This window comes from Chamaea fasciata, unplaced genomic scaffold (genome assembly GCF_029207755.1).
Source record: "Chamaea fasciata isolate MVZ Bird 193981 ecotype frontalis unplaced genomic scaffold, bChaFas1.0.hap1 SCAF_5, whole genome shotgun sequence".
NCBI classification, from domain to species: domain Eukaryota; kingdom Metazoa; phylum Chordata; class Aves; order Passeriformes; family Sylviidae; genus Chamaea; species Chamaea fasciata.
The window spans coordinates 21,086,087-21,102,671 of record NW_027094090.1 but is presented as its reverse complement, the minus strand read 5'-3'; the positions used below and the strand labels follow the sequence as shown (position 1 = coordinate 21,102,671).

The window sequence follows — 16,585 nt, the reverse complement described above, 5'->3', positions numbered from 1 at the left end:
AGGATTCAGGGAGCTGCACAGTGTCTTTGGGATTAGACTGTATGTCATGAGGTCCAATACTCAGTTGAAGGCCTCATGCAGTTTCCAAAATTTAGACACTTAGTTTGTACACACCTGTTCAAACTCAGGGTGGTTTTGGTATCTTTCATCTTCAATGAAAAATACTCTTTATACCTATGTATCATCATCATCAACAACAGAAATTTAATGTCATGAAACAGTCTTCACTATCATTTTAAGTAACTTTGTTTCTCACTGAGCAGCATGCCAAGTTTTAGTTACCTGCAGAGGTCAATTCCAAAACAAAAGTGCCTTTCTGAAGTTTAAAAAACCTTTTTTTCTTAAATTTAGGATTTACTTAAACAACTATATATATATAAAACTAAACAGAATTGATGTGAGATTAGTACAAAAGAACAAATATGTTACTCAGGACAAAAGGGTACAATTCTCTGGATAAATTTAGACTATAGCAATCCATGTATTTGAAAGGCAACAACTAATCATTTGAGCTAAAACATTACAAACTCATAGACCAGAGAAAACTAAAAATTATAAACCTGAAATCACTCTTGCATCCTCTACCTTGTCTGCATTACTGAAATGTGTTATGCACAAGAGTAGTTTAAACAGCTTTAGGAATATATTTGAAGTCAACCAAAGCCAAATTCTTGCACTCGACAAGTAGAAATTTACCTGGAACATAACGTGCTTAGGGTTATTATAAAATTACATGTGCACACATACTCACAAAGGTGTCATGTTTCCTGATTAACATGGCTAAATAATCTGTACCATTTCACTTTCTAATATATTTTACTGGTTTTTTCTATTATAATGCAAAATGTCAACGTAAGCATTTTGAAAAAAAAAAAAAAAAAAAAAAAAAAAAAAAAAAAAAAAGTTGGGCAACCACTTACATAAATGGTTGATCCAGCTTCTTCAGACACTTCCAGGTGACAACCATGTCTACCATCCTCTCTTGCTGTAGGCAATTTTATCACCTTAAATCCTGCAACTATGAAGGTTTCCTATGGGGACAGAGAAATAAACAGAAAATTACAAAGACTCTGACACATGCTCTATTTTAAGACTACATGATGTGAAATTTCACCTTAAAGTCTAAAGACACTAAATAAACAAAAATCCTGAACAAGTTGTACAAACTATCTTTAAGTTTCCCAATTTAGTTCTTCTACCCATGGAATTTATATTTACAGCAAATGCCAGAAAGCTTCTCCTTTGATTCTGCTAAAATTTTCACACTTGTGATGCTACTGTAGCCAAGTGCTATTTTTGACAAAGCCTAGGGATGAAGATTCACACTGAATAAAGCAAAAGAATCATTCGTCTTTGAATACACTAAAGACTGACTCCTTTCTGGTTGGCTTAACTAAGGTAGGAAAGAAATCACAGGTCAGACCAGCCGCAATAAAACATTTTTCTTAGAGCTTCTTTCTCACCGAATTACAGCTGTACTTTTAAGAAACTCTTCAATAAAACTCTGTTTTGGCTGGACCAACTTCCTTAAGGGTTAAATAGGTAGGTCAATCAACAGGTAGGTTTCTAGTACCAAAAAAGACCTTACAAAACTTCTCTGGCATCACTCCTCCTCTAAAACAAAATTGTAACTCTATTTTCACTCCATAAAACAGTTCCTCAGACACCACCAGATAAACAAGGAAAAGAGGATTAAAAGGGTGCATGATTCAAGTCCAAGCAGCAGCTCATGTTTTTAGCAGCAACCTCACCAAATCAAAAACAAAACAAGAAAAAAACAACAACAAAAAAAGGAGAAGAATATATAAAATGTGTTAAATATCTTTAGGTAATCAGAGGTAATTAAAAAAGCTATCTGATACAATGTAAAACTCCTTTATATAGTCAGTTGCCTTGCAATCAGAACTGTTTAGCAGGGCTGTAGCAGGGTGCTCCATTCCAATAAACATGTCAGACTTGGAACCCAATTTCTATTCAAGCTTCTACCTAAAGCACTTCCACAAACTTAACTGAATAACTTTACTTCATGTGTTTATTTGATTACAACAAATAAAAGAGTTTTCTGACTAAAGTTGACAGTTTTAGCCAAATACTGCACCATGACAGCCCTTGTTTTTGCTAATTCAGCAATCTGACAATGCTACGCTAAATGATTAAAGATCCAAAACCTTAATGTTTTGTGCAAGAAAAAGCAAGGCTTTGACAGTGATATATGTAGTTATTAAAACATTGGGGAAAAAATTTCTGTAGAAAACATAAATTTAATCAGACAGTATAATTCACAATGAAACTACTTAGGACGTGGTGATTTTCAGGTAGTGTCACAATGTATACTTTGACAACAAAGCAATATATAAACCTGGATGTAAGCCATACTCAAAGCTAAGTCAAAACATGTCAAAACAATTAGAACACTCAGTATTCTTTGCATCTCTAACACACTGTCCTACTAACATACATGTAAGTTGTTTCATTCTTTCCAAATACAGAAACACACAAATATAAACCTCAGGAAACTCCATGAATTTTGCCAAAATCAGATGTTAGTATGTCTTTCACTGTTAGCTGATGCTACCCAGAATGTTCCTCCAACAGTAAAATCAACCTTTATCTAAAAAGCTATGCCTTGTTTATACATTATTCCCATTTCAGCATTTTATTAGAATGTAGACTGCACAGGATTCTGGGATGTTGCTGCTGAGTCAGGATTGGAGCTCTGTACAGGTAACTTGTCTTGTTCTGTGTCAGAAGGAACTTCAGAATTACATAGACTCAGCCTTTTTAACAGGCTGATAATAAATGAAAAATTAGGTCACTAGTGGTTACTGGCACATAATACATATGCCATATGTAGCACCACATTAAAAAAAATAAACAAACCTTCTCTCAAACTGAAAAGACTGTGCAAGTTGCATGAGTAAAAGACAGCACTGACCTCAAAATCTAGTTCTACAGGTAGAAAGAAGACACATTCTCAGATTTTTTACAAATTCAGCCAACTTTGACAGGTTGTGATTTGCAGTTTCTAAATGTGCAAAAAAAATTCATAATATTTGCATGGTGTTTTGAAATTTAATGTTATATTAGTCTTCAAAATAGATTAGTTTCCATTTCAATTTTAGCTAAGAAGATCTTGTAATTGGCTTGGGAATCAAAGCTATTTACATAAATTGGTTGATTTTCATGTTAACAGAAGTGTATTGCATGAACTATGAGATTCAAACAACATTTTTAAATGCAAAAAGAAGTTCTATTTCTCTCATTCAAAAAGTGTGAAATACAGGAAAGACAGCATTTTTCCTGATGATTATTCTGTTACAGATCAACTCAGGAGACAACATGGTTACTCACATTTTTTGGAAACTGCCAGCTCCTCCGCCTGGCTACTTAGCTAAAGTTCTTACAGAATACCGAGAATGGTATGGAAATTAAAAAGTACTAAAATCCGAAATGGTATGCAGCAAATAAACAGTACTGGACCTTCCTGAAGTAATTCTTTAATGGCTAAAAAATGGGGGTTGTTTTCAAACTCTGCCAGCTTCAGAAATCATTGTTTCCTCATATTCATATTCTTCCAAAATTAAAATCTCATTAGCAATATGAGGGAAGCACCATGAAGGTTCAGTTCACTGGGGAAGAACTGGGGTTTTAGTGCACCTTAGTTGTCTAAGGGTTGCTGCCTCTGGGTTGTATTTTCCTACCCAGCTCTTTAGTAATTATCTTTTTATCTTCTAATTGCTGCTCAGTGCCTCATTCCAGATTTGTATTTTTATCAGATGAAAATTGAATTGTTCATTGAATTTAAAAAGATTCTGCAGTGTGCATATTTAGCAAATTATATTTGCATATTTAGCAAATCAGGAACTTTCTACCCTGGCTTACCCATCAAAATTCAAAATTCAAAATTCCAAGGAATTCAGAAATCTGTAATTTGCCCAGAGAAGCTGTGAATGCCCCATCATTGGAAGTGTTCAAAGTACAGTTGGATAGGGCTTTGGAGCAATCTAATGAGGTGAAATATGTCTCTGCCCATACACGTCCCTGTGGCAGGAGGGTTGTAACTGGCTGATCTTTAAAGGTGCCTTCCAGCCCAAACCACTCTGTGATTTAGTGTGAATTTGCATCACACATGAAAAAGCAGTAACATGAGCTCATAATGCATCATATACTAATTTTACTTTCGTATTTGGCTAATAGTGAAATGTCAGTACACTGATAGGCAATCTTATAAAAAGACTGAGGTGACTGTTTTTATCTTGTTTTCCTCCTTTAGTGGTGACACACTGTCTCACAAACTCACAGGCTGAGCTGTATTTTACCTGGAGCTAATCAAACCAAACTTCTATCTCTGACAAAGCAAGACACCAGAACCAAGTCAGTAAAAAAAACCGCTGTATGCACAGTTTTGAATTTTTAATTTTTGTTTTTAAATCTTTTGGTGTAATATTTAAGTGAATTTAATTCTAAAATATATCTTACCAAATGGCAAAACATTCAAAATACGAATATAAATGGATGACTTCTCTATTATGCATATTCATGATCCTCTACTTGCTAGGTAAACAACACTGATAAAATGAATTGCTTTATTTCAATATTAGTGTGAGAAAGAATTTACATAAGCAAATACTTTTTTTTTGTTCTAGTTCATATTTATAGATTTGAAGGGACTGAACAGACTATTTCTAATTTTAGGGATAGGCAGACTAAGACAAGAAAAAATTCAACATACATCTGTGAAAAACAATTCCTAAAACAAGAATAAATATGTATATTTGCTTTGGTGTTTTTTTTACCCCGTGGCATATAATTTTTGCACAATCTTCTGCCATTTGTCCATATATTAAAACATTGATGCTGTTGATCTTGGAAGACAAGTTATCTGAATCTAGAGGAAAAAAAGTAAAAGTGATTCAAATCACTGTACCTTCTCTAAAACAAAACAGCAGTAGAAAGAGATTTACGAAACAAAGCTGATCTACAGAGTTTGAAACTTTTCAGTTAATACAGAAATAGGAAATATGCTAACTACAGGAGTATTGCTCAGAATAGTTTTCATAAGAGTATTAAAATCTGCCTGTTGCACACCAGTGTACAATTAAACAGAAATGAAAAAGATTTCCAGTTGGATAATTCAATGTACAGTGTTAGAGAGGAAATAGTATCCAATCATAATAACACAGACCCTACTGTAGTATCTATTACAAACTGAAGATATTCTAGGACATAGAAATATTAATTAATTAATTAATTAATAGCCTTCCAGGATGACTGATGCAGAATTCATGTTGTTATTTTTAAGAGTTTGCTACTTTTTACTGTTTCAATGATTTAGAAGTGCAAACTTATGTTTCTATGGAGAATGTGCATATACTCTCCTCTCCTGAACAGCCACTGAAATCAGCAAGACTCAGGGAGGTTGAGAACCCCTCTGAGAACGCTGGAGCCAGCAGGGAGAGTGACTAAGGCCCCAACAATTTCATTCACTTCTGCTAACACCAGCCCAAGCTGTCACCAAGCAGGACCCTTAGAGCCCAGGCCTGCTGCTCACAAGGCTCAGAGGGAGCATGCCATGATTCTCCAGCCACTGTAAGGAATAAGCTGAGAATGAAATGGAAGGAAATGGAAAGTTCCTTGAATCCAACAGAGCCCTGACAAATTACCTCCTCCACCTTCCTGACTGGGAGGGATGATAAGCTTAGGACCTAAAAAGGAATATATTATTTTTTCATATCATTTATTACATGATGAACAACTCAGGTCTTTCAAAGTGCTAATCTAGCTACTGGTATTCAAATACTTGAGTAGTCAGGTGAAATTTAATTTTCTTAAATGCTTAAATTAAAACAGAATGAAACACAAATATTTTGCTGCTCATCAAAATACTGACCTACATTAAATGTGCCTTTATGTAGTATATGCTATATATACTATGTGGTAACTATACTGTGTGCAATTTTCTTGGTCCTTCTTATGATAAGCAGTTTGAAAGTACACTATTAAAGCGGTACATATAGCTAATACATTTCCAGGACAGTCTTTTAAGAAGTAAAGCAATAAGAAGTCTACTGAAATATAAAGACTCTATGGTTTCCATGAACTCACCTGGCAGAAGTTTAAAATAAACTTTTCTTTTTGTAGAAAATGAACAGTTTTAGAGAGTATTTAAAATCTAACATTCTACTAAACACTATACAAAAGCAGGAACTACTGATGTAGTAACCATAAATTTAAAATGCATACTTAAATGCAGTACCTTGAAGAACAATCTTGAAAAAGTCTGTTCCATCTCCAAGTTTTGTTAATGGGTAGGAAAGAGTAACTATTCCCTAAAAAGCAAAAAATAAAATAAAATGTTGTGAACTAAGAGTGTATGCCTCTTACTTACTGAAATACTGGTAACAGCTAAAAAACATCTGTAAGATTAAAAAAAAACACAAATTGCCATCTACACTCTTAACAGAAAACCAAAAACCAACTGCTATAGACAGCATTAAAAAGCAACATCCTTGAGATATAACAAAGTAAGTGTTACATGTCAATACAATTTAGATGCTACTGACTAGATGACAAACAATGAGACAGTAGTTATGGAACTATACCTGTAACTTTCATTAGTTACAAAAATAACAAAAAAGACTAGATTTTTAGCAAAAAACCTGAAAGGCTTCTGAAGGGGTAGTGATCAAAATCTTAAAAAGATACAGCAATTTCTCCAAAAATATTGGCAAAGGATTACAACATAAATATCAGAACAAAATCACAGTAAAGATATAATAGACACATATGAAGATAAATAATCTTCCATGAAAGAAAAAATACAGCTGTGAGAAGAGTATTACACAGTTTCGAAACTGTCATGTCCTAATTATTTGGCAATAATACAAATGCTCTAAAAGATGCTATGATTTAACAATTAATTCAAAATACTCTTTTTATTGTGATGCTGAAGCTACAATGAAGCAAAAATCAGCAGCTTCAGTGACATTAACATCTCCTTGGAACCAACACATCTAGTTAGAAAGATGTTATCATCAACAGTACCAAAAATGTCAGTCAAGTGTATTCTTTCACAGTATGGCAGATAACACACTGTAACCTTCTCAATGATAAAACCACAAAAATTGGTTCAATAAAGAAAAATAAAAATATTGAAAATAAACTCCATAAAATGCTTAAAAAAACACTGCACAAACAGCATAAAAATAGGTTAAAATGTTCCTTGTAAAAAGAGAGCAGGGCAATATATCTATAAATGCAACATTAGGAGGACAATCAGGTAAATCACAGTGATTTTACAGTACACACATTCAGTGGGAAGACTGATTTAAATGCTAGCAAATGCTTCTTAAACTAAATCAGGATAAAATATGCAGCAATGAATTGTTACTCTAGAAGCCTTTCAGAGTAAAATTTGTCCACTTGCTAACTGAGGAGTAATCCAAATCAAATTCAATGATATTTTACTATCTGTTTTATAGAGAAATAATATCACTCCACAAAACCTCAATATTATGAACAGATGCCGATTTCCAAAATAATTTGATAATTAAGTCCCCTTACAAAACTCCTTAGTCTTCTCTATGAAAACAGGAACTTACCTGGTAAAATCAGAAAGGTTTCTCACTTGTTTTCAAAATTACAGCTTTGTTTAGAATTTTACTATATATATATATATATGTATGTACATGTATGTATATGAATTATTCTTGCTGAGATTGTCTTGTCTTGTTGTCACAGGTAAATAAAAGGCTACAGAATTCTTCTTGTAAGAAAGCCTTTGCAATGAAACAGTCACCTCAGGAACACTCAACATTTACGTACATATTTTTTTCTTAGTAAGAAATTTCAATCTGCACCAACACACTACTTAAAAGTGGAATTCATTGGTGTGATACTGATTACTTTTTGACCATCTTTACTTTTTATTTTTCCTTTTACATCCTAGTATCTTCCAAAGAGTTTTGAAATTCTGGGACCACATTCTTTGCTATAATGGTGTGGCCCCTCCACCTCCCTTTGTATCCCAAACACCCACACTACAGGTCTCTTCCCCAGCCACTACCATTTCCTCATACTGCCCCACCGCCTCCTCCACATGCCTGAAACTCTTGAGCTTCAAACTTCAAAAGAAAATACCTTGGCAAAACTTGCTCAAATTGACTCTTCCTTCACAAATCTTGCACTGCTTACTGAGTTCAGAAGCAAACTTTTTCCAAAACCCTCCTCATTCCATATGCCATTAGATGCACTCTCTAACTGCCCATGTACAATTCTTCTACTGCATGTGTCCACTTCCTTATATGGCCTCGCTCCCTCACTTCGGTTCTATAGGTGATCTGGCAGCTGATTTTCAGGTTTGGTTCAGATCTGCCACAGCAAAACCCAGAGGATGAGGAACTAATAGGAGAAGGCATCGTGTTTAGTTAAGAGACATGACTGAGGAGGTACAAACATTGCTGGTGCTGTTTTTCCACAAATTTGAAACTTGCAGTTTTCAAAGAGGTGCCAGGAAGACAAAAAAATGCAGAAGAATGAAAGGACTGAGGCACACAAGTCAGGCAGAAGCATCCCAAATGTTCTTTGTTGCTTTTGCCAAAACACATCTCATAAAATCCTCCTCTGCCTTTCCCTCCTTGTCAAAGCAGGACCTGATCCCTATTTTGGCAGGTCTAAAATGACAGTGTGCCACCAATAAGATAACCTAACATCAGTGCATTCTAAGGTTCACTTCAAGCTCAGCTGGTAGAACTGGATTTCCCATCATTTTAATGGTGCATTAGCACCAGCTTTATCAGCTCTCAGTTGTGCTGTTTATGCCAAGCTGGTATAGTCACCAAGAAATCCATGTCAGCAGCAGCATGAAGTTCTCTCAACATAAGGTAGAGGTCTCAGAAAGATATTTTACACACTTTCCCCTTCAGAATCAGCTATAGCACTGCATGTATGCTTTAAATCATAGTCTGGTAGTAATTGGTCTCCTTTCCAAAACATTTATTCTGGCAGAAATATTTTCTAATCTATAATGCATTTTTGTCTTCTTCACCACTTTCTTCTGAACAAGAATCTCTGTTCCTCCATGTCAAAGCAGCTTGCAGACATAGCTCTTCAAAGCAGGAAATTCTATATATCCGGCAGGTAAACAGGCACAGGAAACTACACCCTGAGGAATAAACCCCGTTTGCTAGCAGCAGTCGTTATTGATGATTCCACTTCTTCCTTTACAAGAGCTGAGGGAGGCTTATTCTCAATCAAATCACCTTCTACACCACTCGACTGCCACCTGCTTCCAAACAGGGAAGTTCTGCTCCTTCTCTATGCTGAAGTGCACCACTCCTGGCATCAATTAGACAGCACAAGGAACCAGTGCAGAGTGAGAGCAGCAGAAAATTATCCTCTCTCCAGCAATACGGATGGTCTTCTGCCAGTTTCCTTCTCATGAATGGACTCAATCACAGGGTCACATAAGCACTAGAGCTGGAACTAAGAGTATACAGCTGTGGTAGCAAAAACGTTTCTGTCAGATACAGAAAAACATTGGATAAGTTCAGCTCACCTTTTTAAAATATTTCTGCCATTTTTTGAAGGATTCAAGACAACTTAGGTTTTCTTAAGAAAACAAGATTGCCTTAATTTTTCCCCTTTTTAAAAAAAAATACCAGATTGAAAGAAAGCCTAGGTTATGCTGACTTCCTGGCACATAGGCATCAGGGATGCCTAAAATAATTCTCAGTGCCACAGAAAAAAAAAGTTAAACAGGATAAAAAAAGAAAAGACTAAAGAACTGACACTGCATTTTACACAGAATACTTGTTTAAGGCATGAGAAAGGTTATTTCTGCATTTCACTAGTGTAGCAGGATTGTACTTTGAATCCAAAATACATTTGTGATTACTGTGAAATATAAATGCACACTCGGTAATGATAAAAAACCCTACCAATGCCAGTAGTTGCTACAAACAACTCTCTTCATAAACCTGGATATTGCATAATTTTGTACAAAAGGTGAACTACTTTAGAAGTTTTTTAGCTATTCTGAAATCTGATCTTTAACAGGATTGAGCTGCTTATTACTATTTTTTAAAATCAAAGTACCACTTAACCCCCCCCAATCCCTCCATTTTCAGCAAAGCATTCTGCATATTAATGTGTTTTTAAATTGGTCCACAGCTTATAAACTTTGAAAAGAGGAACTCCTACAAAATTTTATTCTGATAACATAAGAGAGAGGGACAGGACTGTGAATCAATGAAGGCAATAGCAACATGCAGTGAGGTTCAAAAAGGTCATAATTTTCCACTGCTTAAAGATATGCAACAGATGAACACAAAGACACACAGCTGAAGTCACCAAATGAGCTGGAAAACAGAAGTGCCTTGCTAATGTAATAGGACATATTTCAAAGCAAGACAAGATTTTTTTAACTGGTCAGTTTACCTGAATGTATTTGTTGGTGTGATCACAGCCTTCTTGCAGATGTTGCAAATTCTCCTTCTGCAAATGGCTTGGCAGTGGAGTCTTAGACTGTCCTTTAATGATCTTCAGCAACCGAACAGGCATAGCTGCTTTATCTAAACAAAAATCATAAAGAGTCCTAAGGCTCCTCATTTTGTTCAAATTAAGAGTTACTAGAAGTTGCATCTTAATCAGAAGGGGAATATTTATCTATTTCATAACAAGACAGTTTAATTATGTAAAACTAAGAATTTTCAGAGGGACTGGCCTCATCTCTTAGTAAAATAAGTAGCAAGAAGAAAGTAACATTTCCTTGGCAATAGACAACCATCCAAATTACTTGATTTTTCAAACATTTCAAAACACCATAAATGGCAATAAAATAATACTTCACATATAAATAAATACACACAAATGCAAAGGGTAATGTAAACCGTGTTAATATTTTATGTACAGAAATGCAGATAAAAAACCATGCAAAGACTTTGAATGACTCCTTTCCCAGCACTAAGTCATGGACAGTCTCCATTTTCATTTTTTTTCCCTAGAAGAAAATTTGACTGCAAGAAATTAAATCATATGTCATTTTAACTTAAAATGAACAAAAGATACTTATGTACAGATTGAAAAATTTTCTCAATGACTCAAGTAATGAAAAAAATAATAAAGAAAATAAGATGGGGATCTACAGATGCTAAACATGGAAGGCACTTGGAACAAGCTAAGAAATGTATGACTGTGTCATCTATGCTCTGCCCTCACTGTGCTAAAAGTCTATGAAATAATAGTGACAGTGTTATAATGCTGAGAATAGGGGAGAGGAACAGTAGTCTATTGCAGTGAAGTTACACATAAGAGAAATAGAAAAAAGTGATCTAGCAGTAAGTAGCTATTGCTGTATTTTCTCATTACATTGTCATCTCGTTTCTTCTGGGGGTATCCTAATCTTTGCAGTTTAATTTTTATTTCAAGTGGATATCTACAGAAAAACCACAACATTTTCAATCTTCTGTTTCCAGTAAGTTTTAATGAACTAAGCAAAAAATGCTTTGTTTTCTGAAAATACAGATGGCAGTATTACTGCCACAGCCCTAATTTCAAACAGTTTTACCAATTCTTATTTGATAGCAAAGAACAGGAAAAAAAGTATTTCCTGTAGTTTTGAATGGACACAAAAACTTTGTATTCTACTCTGTAAAAGCTTAAACTACATTTCAGATACAGTTCAAAAGAACTTCCGCAGTGCTAAGAAGACTGAATTCCTACAAAATACTCAGTTATAATGAAATGGAATTGGGAAACCATTGCAAAATGCAAAGACAGTGAATAAGCTACAAAGATAAGTCAACACATACAGGAGCAGAGAGCAAAATTATACACATGCTTTTAAAAAGTACCTTATCCTTCAGAAAAATCAAAAATCCACCTTATTGTTACTCCAGTATCCAAAGACATCAGACTTCACTAATATCCCATGATTCTTTCACTTGTTGTGAGTGACACTTCTTTATCCTTCTCCATTTTCCAGGAAACTCCCCAGTGCTGTTACTCTTGTCTGACAGATATAAGCAAAAAGTCACAGTCACTCATGAGGTATCAATAAAATACTTTGGCTGGAGGATGTTTCAGCTGCACACATAGGATGACTAGCTTTTGTTTTTTCCTAGCTTCCAACTTACATGAGGAGGAAGGAGGCAGAAATGAAGCATTATGAACTGACCACAATCTTCATTCTCTGTCTCCTGCACTGCACAGGGGGAGAAACTGGTAGAGAAATTAGAGTGGAGCTAACCCCAGAAAATGGGAGAGGTGGGAGAAAGGTCTTTAGATTTGTTCTTATTTGTCATTATCCTACCCTGATTTGATGACCAGTAAGTTAAATTACTTTGTTGAGTCTCTTTTGTCCATGTAAATGGTGAGTGATCTCTCTGTGTCAGCCTGCAAGGTTTTAGTTGTATTTTCTCTTCGCTGTCCTCCTGAGGGGAATGATAAGAGTGGCTTTGGCAGACACCTGGCTTCCAGCCAGGGTCAAGATATGGCAGCACAGAGCTGGGAGGTACAGCACCAGAGAGGTTTCAATTTCTGCTTGAGTTGAAGGAAAAGTAAAAAGGCTGCTACAAAGGAGCAGATGCTGTTCCTGCTTTGACTAGTGAGGTATTAGAATTTCTGTAAGATGTTATTAACTGAGGCAAAAAACGATGCCTTGATCTGTATGTTTTCAAACACACACCACAACAGCATTGTCATTAGCTTACCAGGATTTCAAGTCTCTAGTGAAAAGAGCAACTAGAAGATTTACACAGCTTTTCCGTTCAAAGTATCTACTTCACACTTTATTCTAGCAGACTGAGCAGCTGATCTATTCCACCTAGGAAGAGTCAACTTCAAAGTTAATCAGCAATATTGATCTTCACCCAGCAACAGTATAATGAGCCAGAGATATGTGCAATGTTACAGATTAACCACTTTTTTATCCTCTCTCTCTCTGTTACACTACTTGAGCAACTAAAAATAGATTTTTCTGTGTGGGTTTTTATTTTCCCATGAAGGTGTCTTAACAATACAGAGCATTTTGTTACAAATTAAATTTATGTAAATAAAACTCCAGCAGAAAAAATTGGGGTGTTTTTACAGATCTTAAACTCCTATATATATATAGAACTAAGGTCATGTGTTCTAACTGCCACTCTCTGAAGCTTTCAGATCTTGTTCTCAGCAATTAAAAACCAAAGATAAAAGTATTCAGCTCTAAGGGTTATAAATTTTCCAAAACAACCCGATAAGGCACTGGCTTTCAAAATCTACAGGAAGATATTGTTAGTGCTGTCCTTGTGTTTCCAACTCTACTGGAGAGCAACTAAGTGAAAACAACTAACTCTGTCAAATACCTATGTTGCTCTCAAAAGCCTGACTAACACTGACAGGAACCACTCCGACTTGAGCAGAAGAAGCCTGTAAATGGTGTAAACAGAGCTATACATAAAAAAAAAGGAAAAAAAAAAAAAAAAGAAAAAAAAAGGAAAAAAAAAGAACCCCAAACAAAACCAACAAAGACTGCAAGAAAGGCAGACAGCAGTATGGGATGCTCCTTGAAGAGGAGTGAGACACAACACATACACACAGCAGAAGGAAGAAGACTGTGAACTACGAATACCTTTTGCCTTCCAGTAACTAAATTGACAAAAACATGGAGAGTGAGCAACCAGAGCTCAGCAATTTTAACAAAGAATTATATGAAAGGATGGAGACTGCTTAAAGTAGACTAGACACTGTATATAGGATGCAACCCACAATTTAACACCACCAAAGAGAATGCGATATGCATCACTCAAGTGAAATATAAAACTAAGAATGGCTATGCCCTTAACTCTTATGTGCTGCTCTGTCCCCTAACTAGAAAATTAAGTCCTTTCTCTACTACCAAGAAATACTTCCGTCATACACAAAAATTACATGGAGAATAATGTCATTCTGGGAAACAGAAGAGAATAAAACACATGACTGTGTGGACTTCTGAATGAAACCTCACCAAAATCTCATGAAGAATGAAGGAACAGCCAAGAGCATCACCATCTTATTGATGTGGTCAGTCACAGTGACCTGTAGCCCCTGTAAACACAAATACTAGTCAGTGCAATATTCAAGCTATTTGTGCAAAAGTTAAGATTATTGTGAAGTGAGTCATGCTTCATTATAAAAGACACACAACTGCAGACACAGCCATACATTCCTACTATATATTATGCAACTTTGTCATAAAAATTTACACTTGAGACTTGAACAGAACAGGCAGTACAGAACTACCACAAACCCAACCTGCCCTCACAAGACAAAGCTTCTCTCTTAATGAAATCAAGAAGACCAACGGTGAACAAAGTGTGTAGTCTGTCTAGAATTTTTTCAAAAGTCTAATTTTGTAATTTATTAGTTCCTTGAGAATTCTCATGAGGTGAGAACATCATGTCAGATTAAGTAAAATAGAAGGAGAAATCAAGTCGGAAATATGACACATCTTATTCCCTTAGCTGCAAGGCTTCAGCTTGCCCTTGCTGCAGATCTTAGGGCACTTATCTTTTTAGGGAAGGATGTCCGCGGCTATTCCTTAATTGTCTCTTAATTACACAGACAACTAGGTTTCTTAACCAAACAAAACTTCCTTTATTTCAGATCTCACATTGTGCAAAAGAGACTACAATCAAACATTACCTGAGGAAAAGAGATTCTTACACGGCCACTATTATCTCAACAGTACTACAGCTCTAGAAAGCAACAACCCACTGCAAAGCAGCGGCCTCAAGAGGACAGGGCTACCCTGCAGAGCCCACGCTTCACAGGATATGCACTAATCGCTTCAGAATGTCAATTCACCAGTTACAAGACGCCGAGAGCTTTAAAACCAAGGCCATCAGCACAGGCGTATTACCAACAAAACTGCGCTTTCGGTTTACTCAGTGTCCGGAAAGAAACTTCCAAAACCGTGGAGCACTGTGCGGAGACTCAGTTCCCGGAGCAGAGCCCGTGTGCAGGGAAGCTACGGGACGGAGGAAAGCAAAGCCGGGCCCGCAGACCCGCCGCTCCCCGTGGCCGCCGATCCCAGTTTGTTCCCCGTCCCTGCCCCCGTCCCGCCTCACCGCTGCCTGCGCCACTTCCGCCCGCCCCGTGCGCGGCCCGCGCACTGCGCACGCCCGGGCGGCGCACGCAGGCGCTGTGCCGGCATAGGGCACGCCCGCCCTGCACGGACGGGGACGGGGACGGGGGACGGGGGACGGGGGACGGGGGACGGGGGACGGGGGACGGGGGACGGGGGACGGGGACGGGCTTGAGCTCGTTGAGGGTCTTCTGGTTCTGTTTTTTTCTGTTTATTTGGTTCTTTTTCTGTAAAAGATCTGTTTGTTAGTTAAAACTACGATGAAGTGAAACCATGGAAAGCTTACACGTTATAGGTGAATTAAAATAATTTGGAAACATAAAGTTGCACTCCAGGTTAATTTAAGTGGCTACTCGATCTTCTTCTCTCCTTTTTGCTGTTTCTTTCTCCAGTTACTTTTTATTTACTACTAAATTCCTTCTATAAAGTAATCTTAAACCTAGAAGAAATGGAAGTTTTTATGCCCTGTCCTGTATATAATCAAAAGAGAAAACAAAACAACAAAAATCCCAGAATTCTGATAACAGAATACCTCAGTTTTATGTGTCAACAAAACAATAATTTGCTCTGCCAAAAATCTAGCCTGAAGTCCGTTTTTCTTTTAATTTTTAATGCTCTCTTTGAATGGTAGTCATACTCTCTTCAGGAGGATGGCACGCTGTGGGCACACGGACAGGGGCGGGTGAGGGAAAAGCGGTGACGGCAAAGCGCGCGCTCTCCGTGGCTGGCGCGTTCCCGGTGTTCCCGGTGTCCCCGGTGTCCCCGGGGCGGTGCGGTCCCTCCTGCAGGAGCCGGGGCGGCCCCTCCCGGCCCCGCTCCAGCGGCCGGCGCTCTTGGAAAGTGGCGCTCTCAGCCGCCCTGGAACGGGGTGTTCAATGCCGGCAGGGGCCGGACTGATGCGGAGTAGCCGGTAAAAGCTGGATGCCACGGCCGTGTTCAGGCGAACTTAAAACCTGTCACCTGCATTAAGTTTAAAAAGACGGGGGGAGAGAACACCCTGCTGGCGTCTGTTGTTTCAGTGGCTTTGGAAACCCGTATTCATCGTTGACAGCGACACGGGGTCCCTGAGGCTTGCTGGTGTTTGGATGCTGCAAGTTGACACATGCCAAGATCCCACTGACACGTGCCTAGATCCCATTTGCAGTGCTTGCCAATTCAAAATTATAGCATTCGTGGCTCAGCATTGCAACAGTGACGCTTCTTCCTCCAGAGACTTCTGGTTTTTGTCTTCAGTACCTCAGAGATATGTCTGCTGCCAGTCTATGCTATCTTTCCCATCTCTGCAGTCTTGAATATCTGGGACAGCTTTCTTTTTCTTGTTTCTCCTCACTTAGTGATTTTTAAGAAGTCCCACTGGAAACAATTTTCTCTTTTCTCTACCTTCAAATCATTTCCTTCACAACCCTCCTCCTATTTTGGAACTCTTTTAGTTATGTCTCTGGAGTGTTTTATAGTTACACTTAGAATTCAAATCCAGTTCAA

The 16,585-nt window shown here is 37.3% G+C and overlaps 1 protein-coding gene across 5 annotated transcripts in view; it reads right to left on the bottom strand.

Annotated features, from left to right (window-relative positions):
* Positions 1–12,010, bottom strand: part of POT1 (protection of telomeres 1) — a 58,508-nt gene extending 46,498 nt beyond the window's left edge. For 3 of the 5 annotated variants that reach the window (XR_010720759.1, XM_066182979.1, XM_066182981.1), the window contains exons 1-5: positions 11,853–12,010; positions 10,438–10,571; positions 6,257–6,329; positions 4,797–4,888; positions 921–1,031 (exon numbers count right to left, since the gene is read on the bottom strand). Coding sequence is in view for 4 of the 5 variants with exons in the window: in XM_066182979.1 (XP_066039076.1) it covers positions 921–1,031; positions 4,797–4,888; positions 6,257–6,329; positions 10,438–10,560 (399 nt within the window). In the remaining variant the exon portion in view is untranslated. Of the gene's footprint in view, positions 1–920; positions 1,032–4,796; positions 4,889–6,256; positions 6,330–10,437; positions 10,572–11,852 lie in introns of those variants that run through there. The other 2 variants (XM_066182980.1, XM_066182982.1) reach the window with 2 other exon arrangements.
* Positions 12,011–16,585: the final 4,575 nt, after the last annotated feature.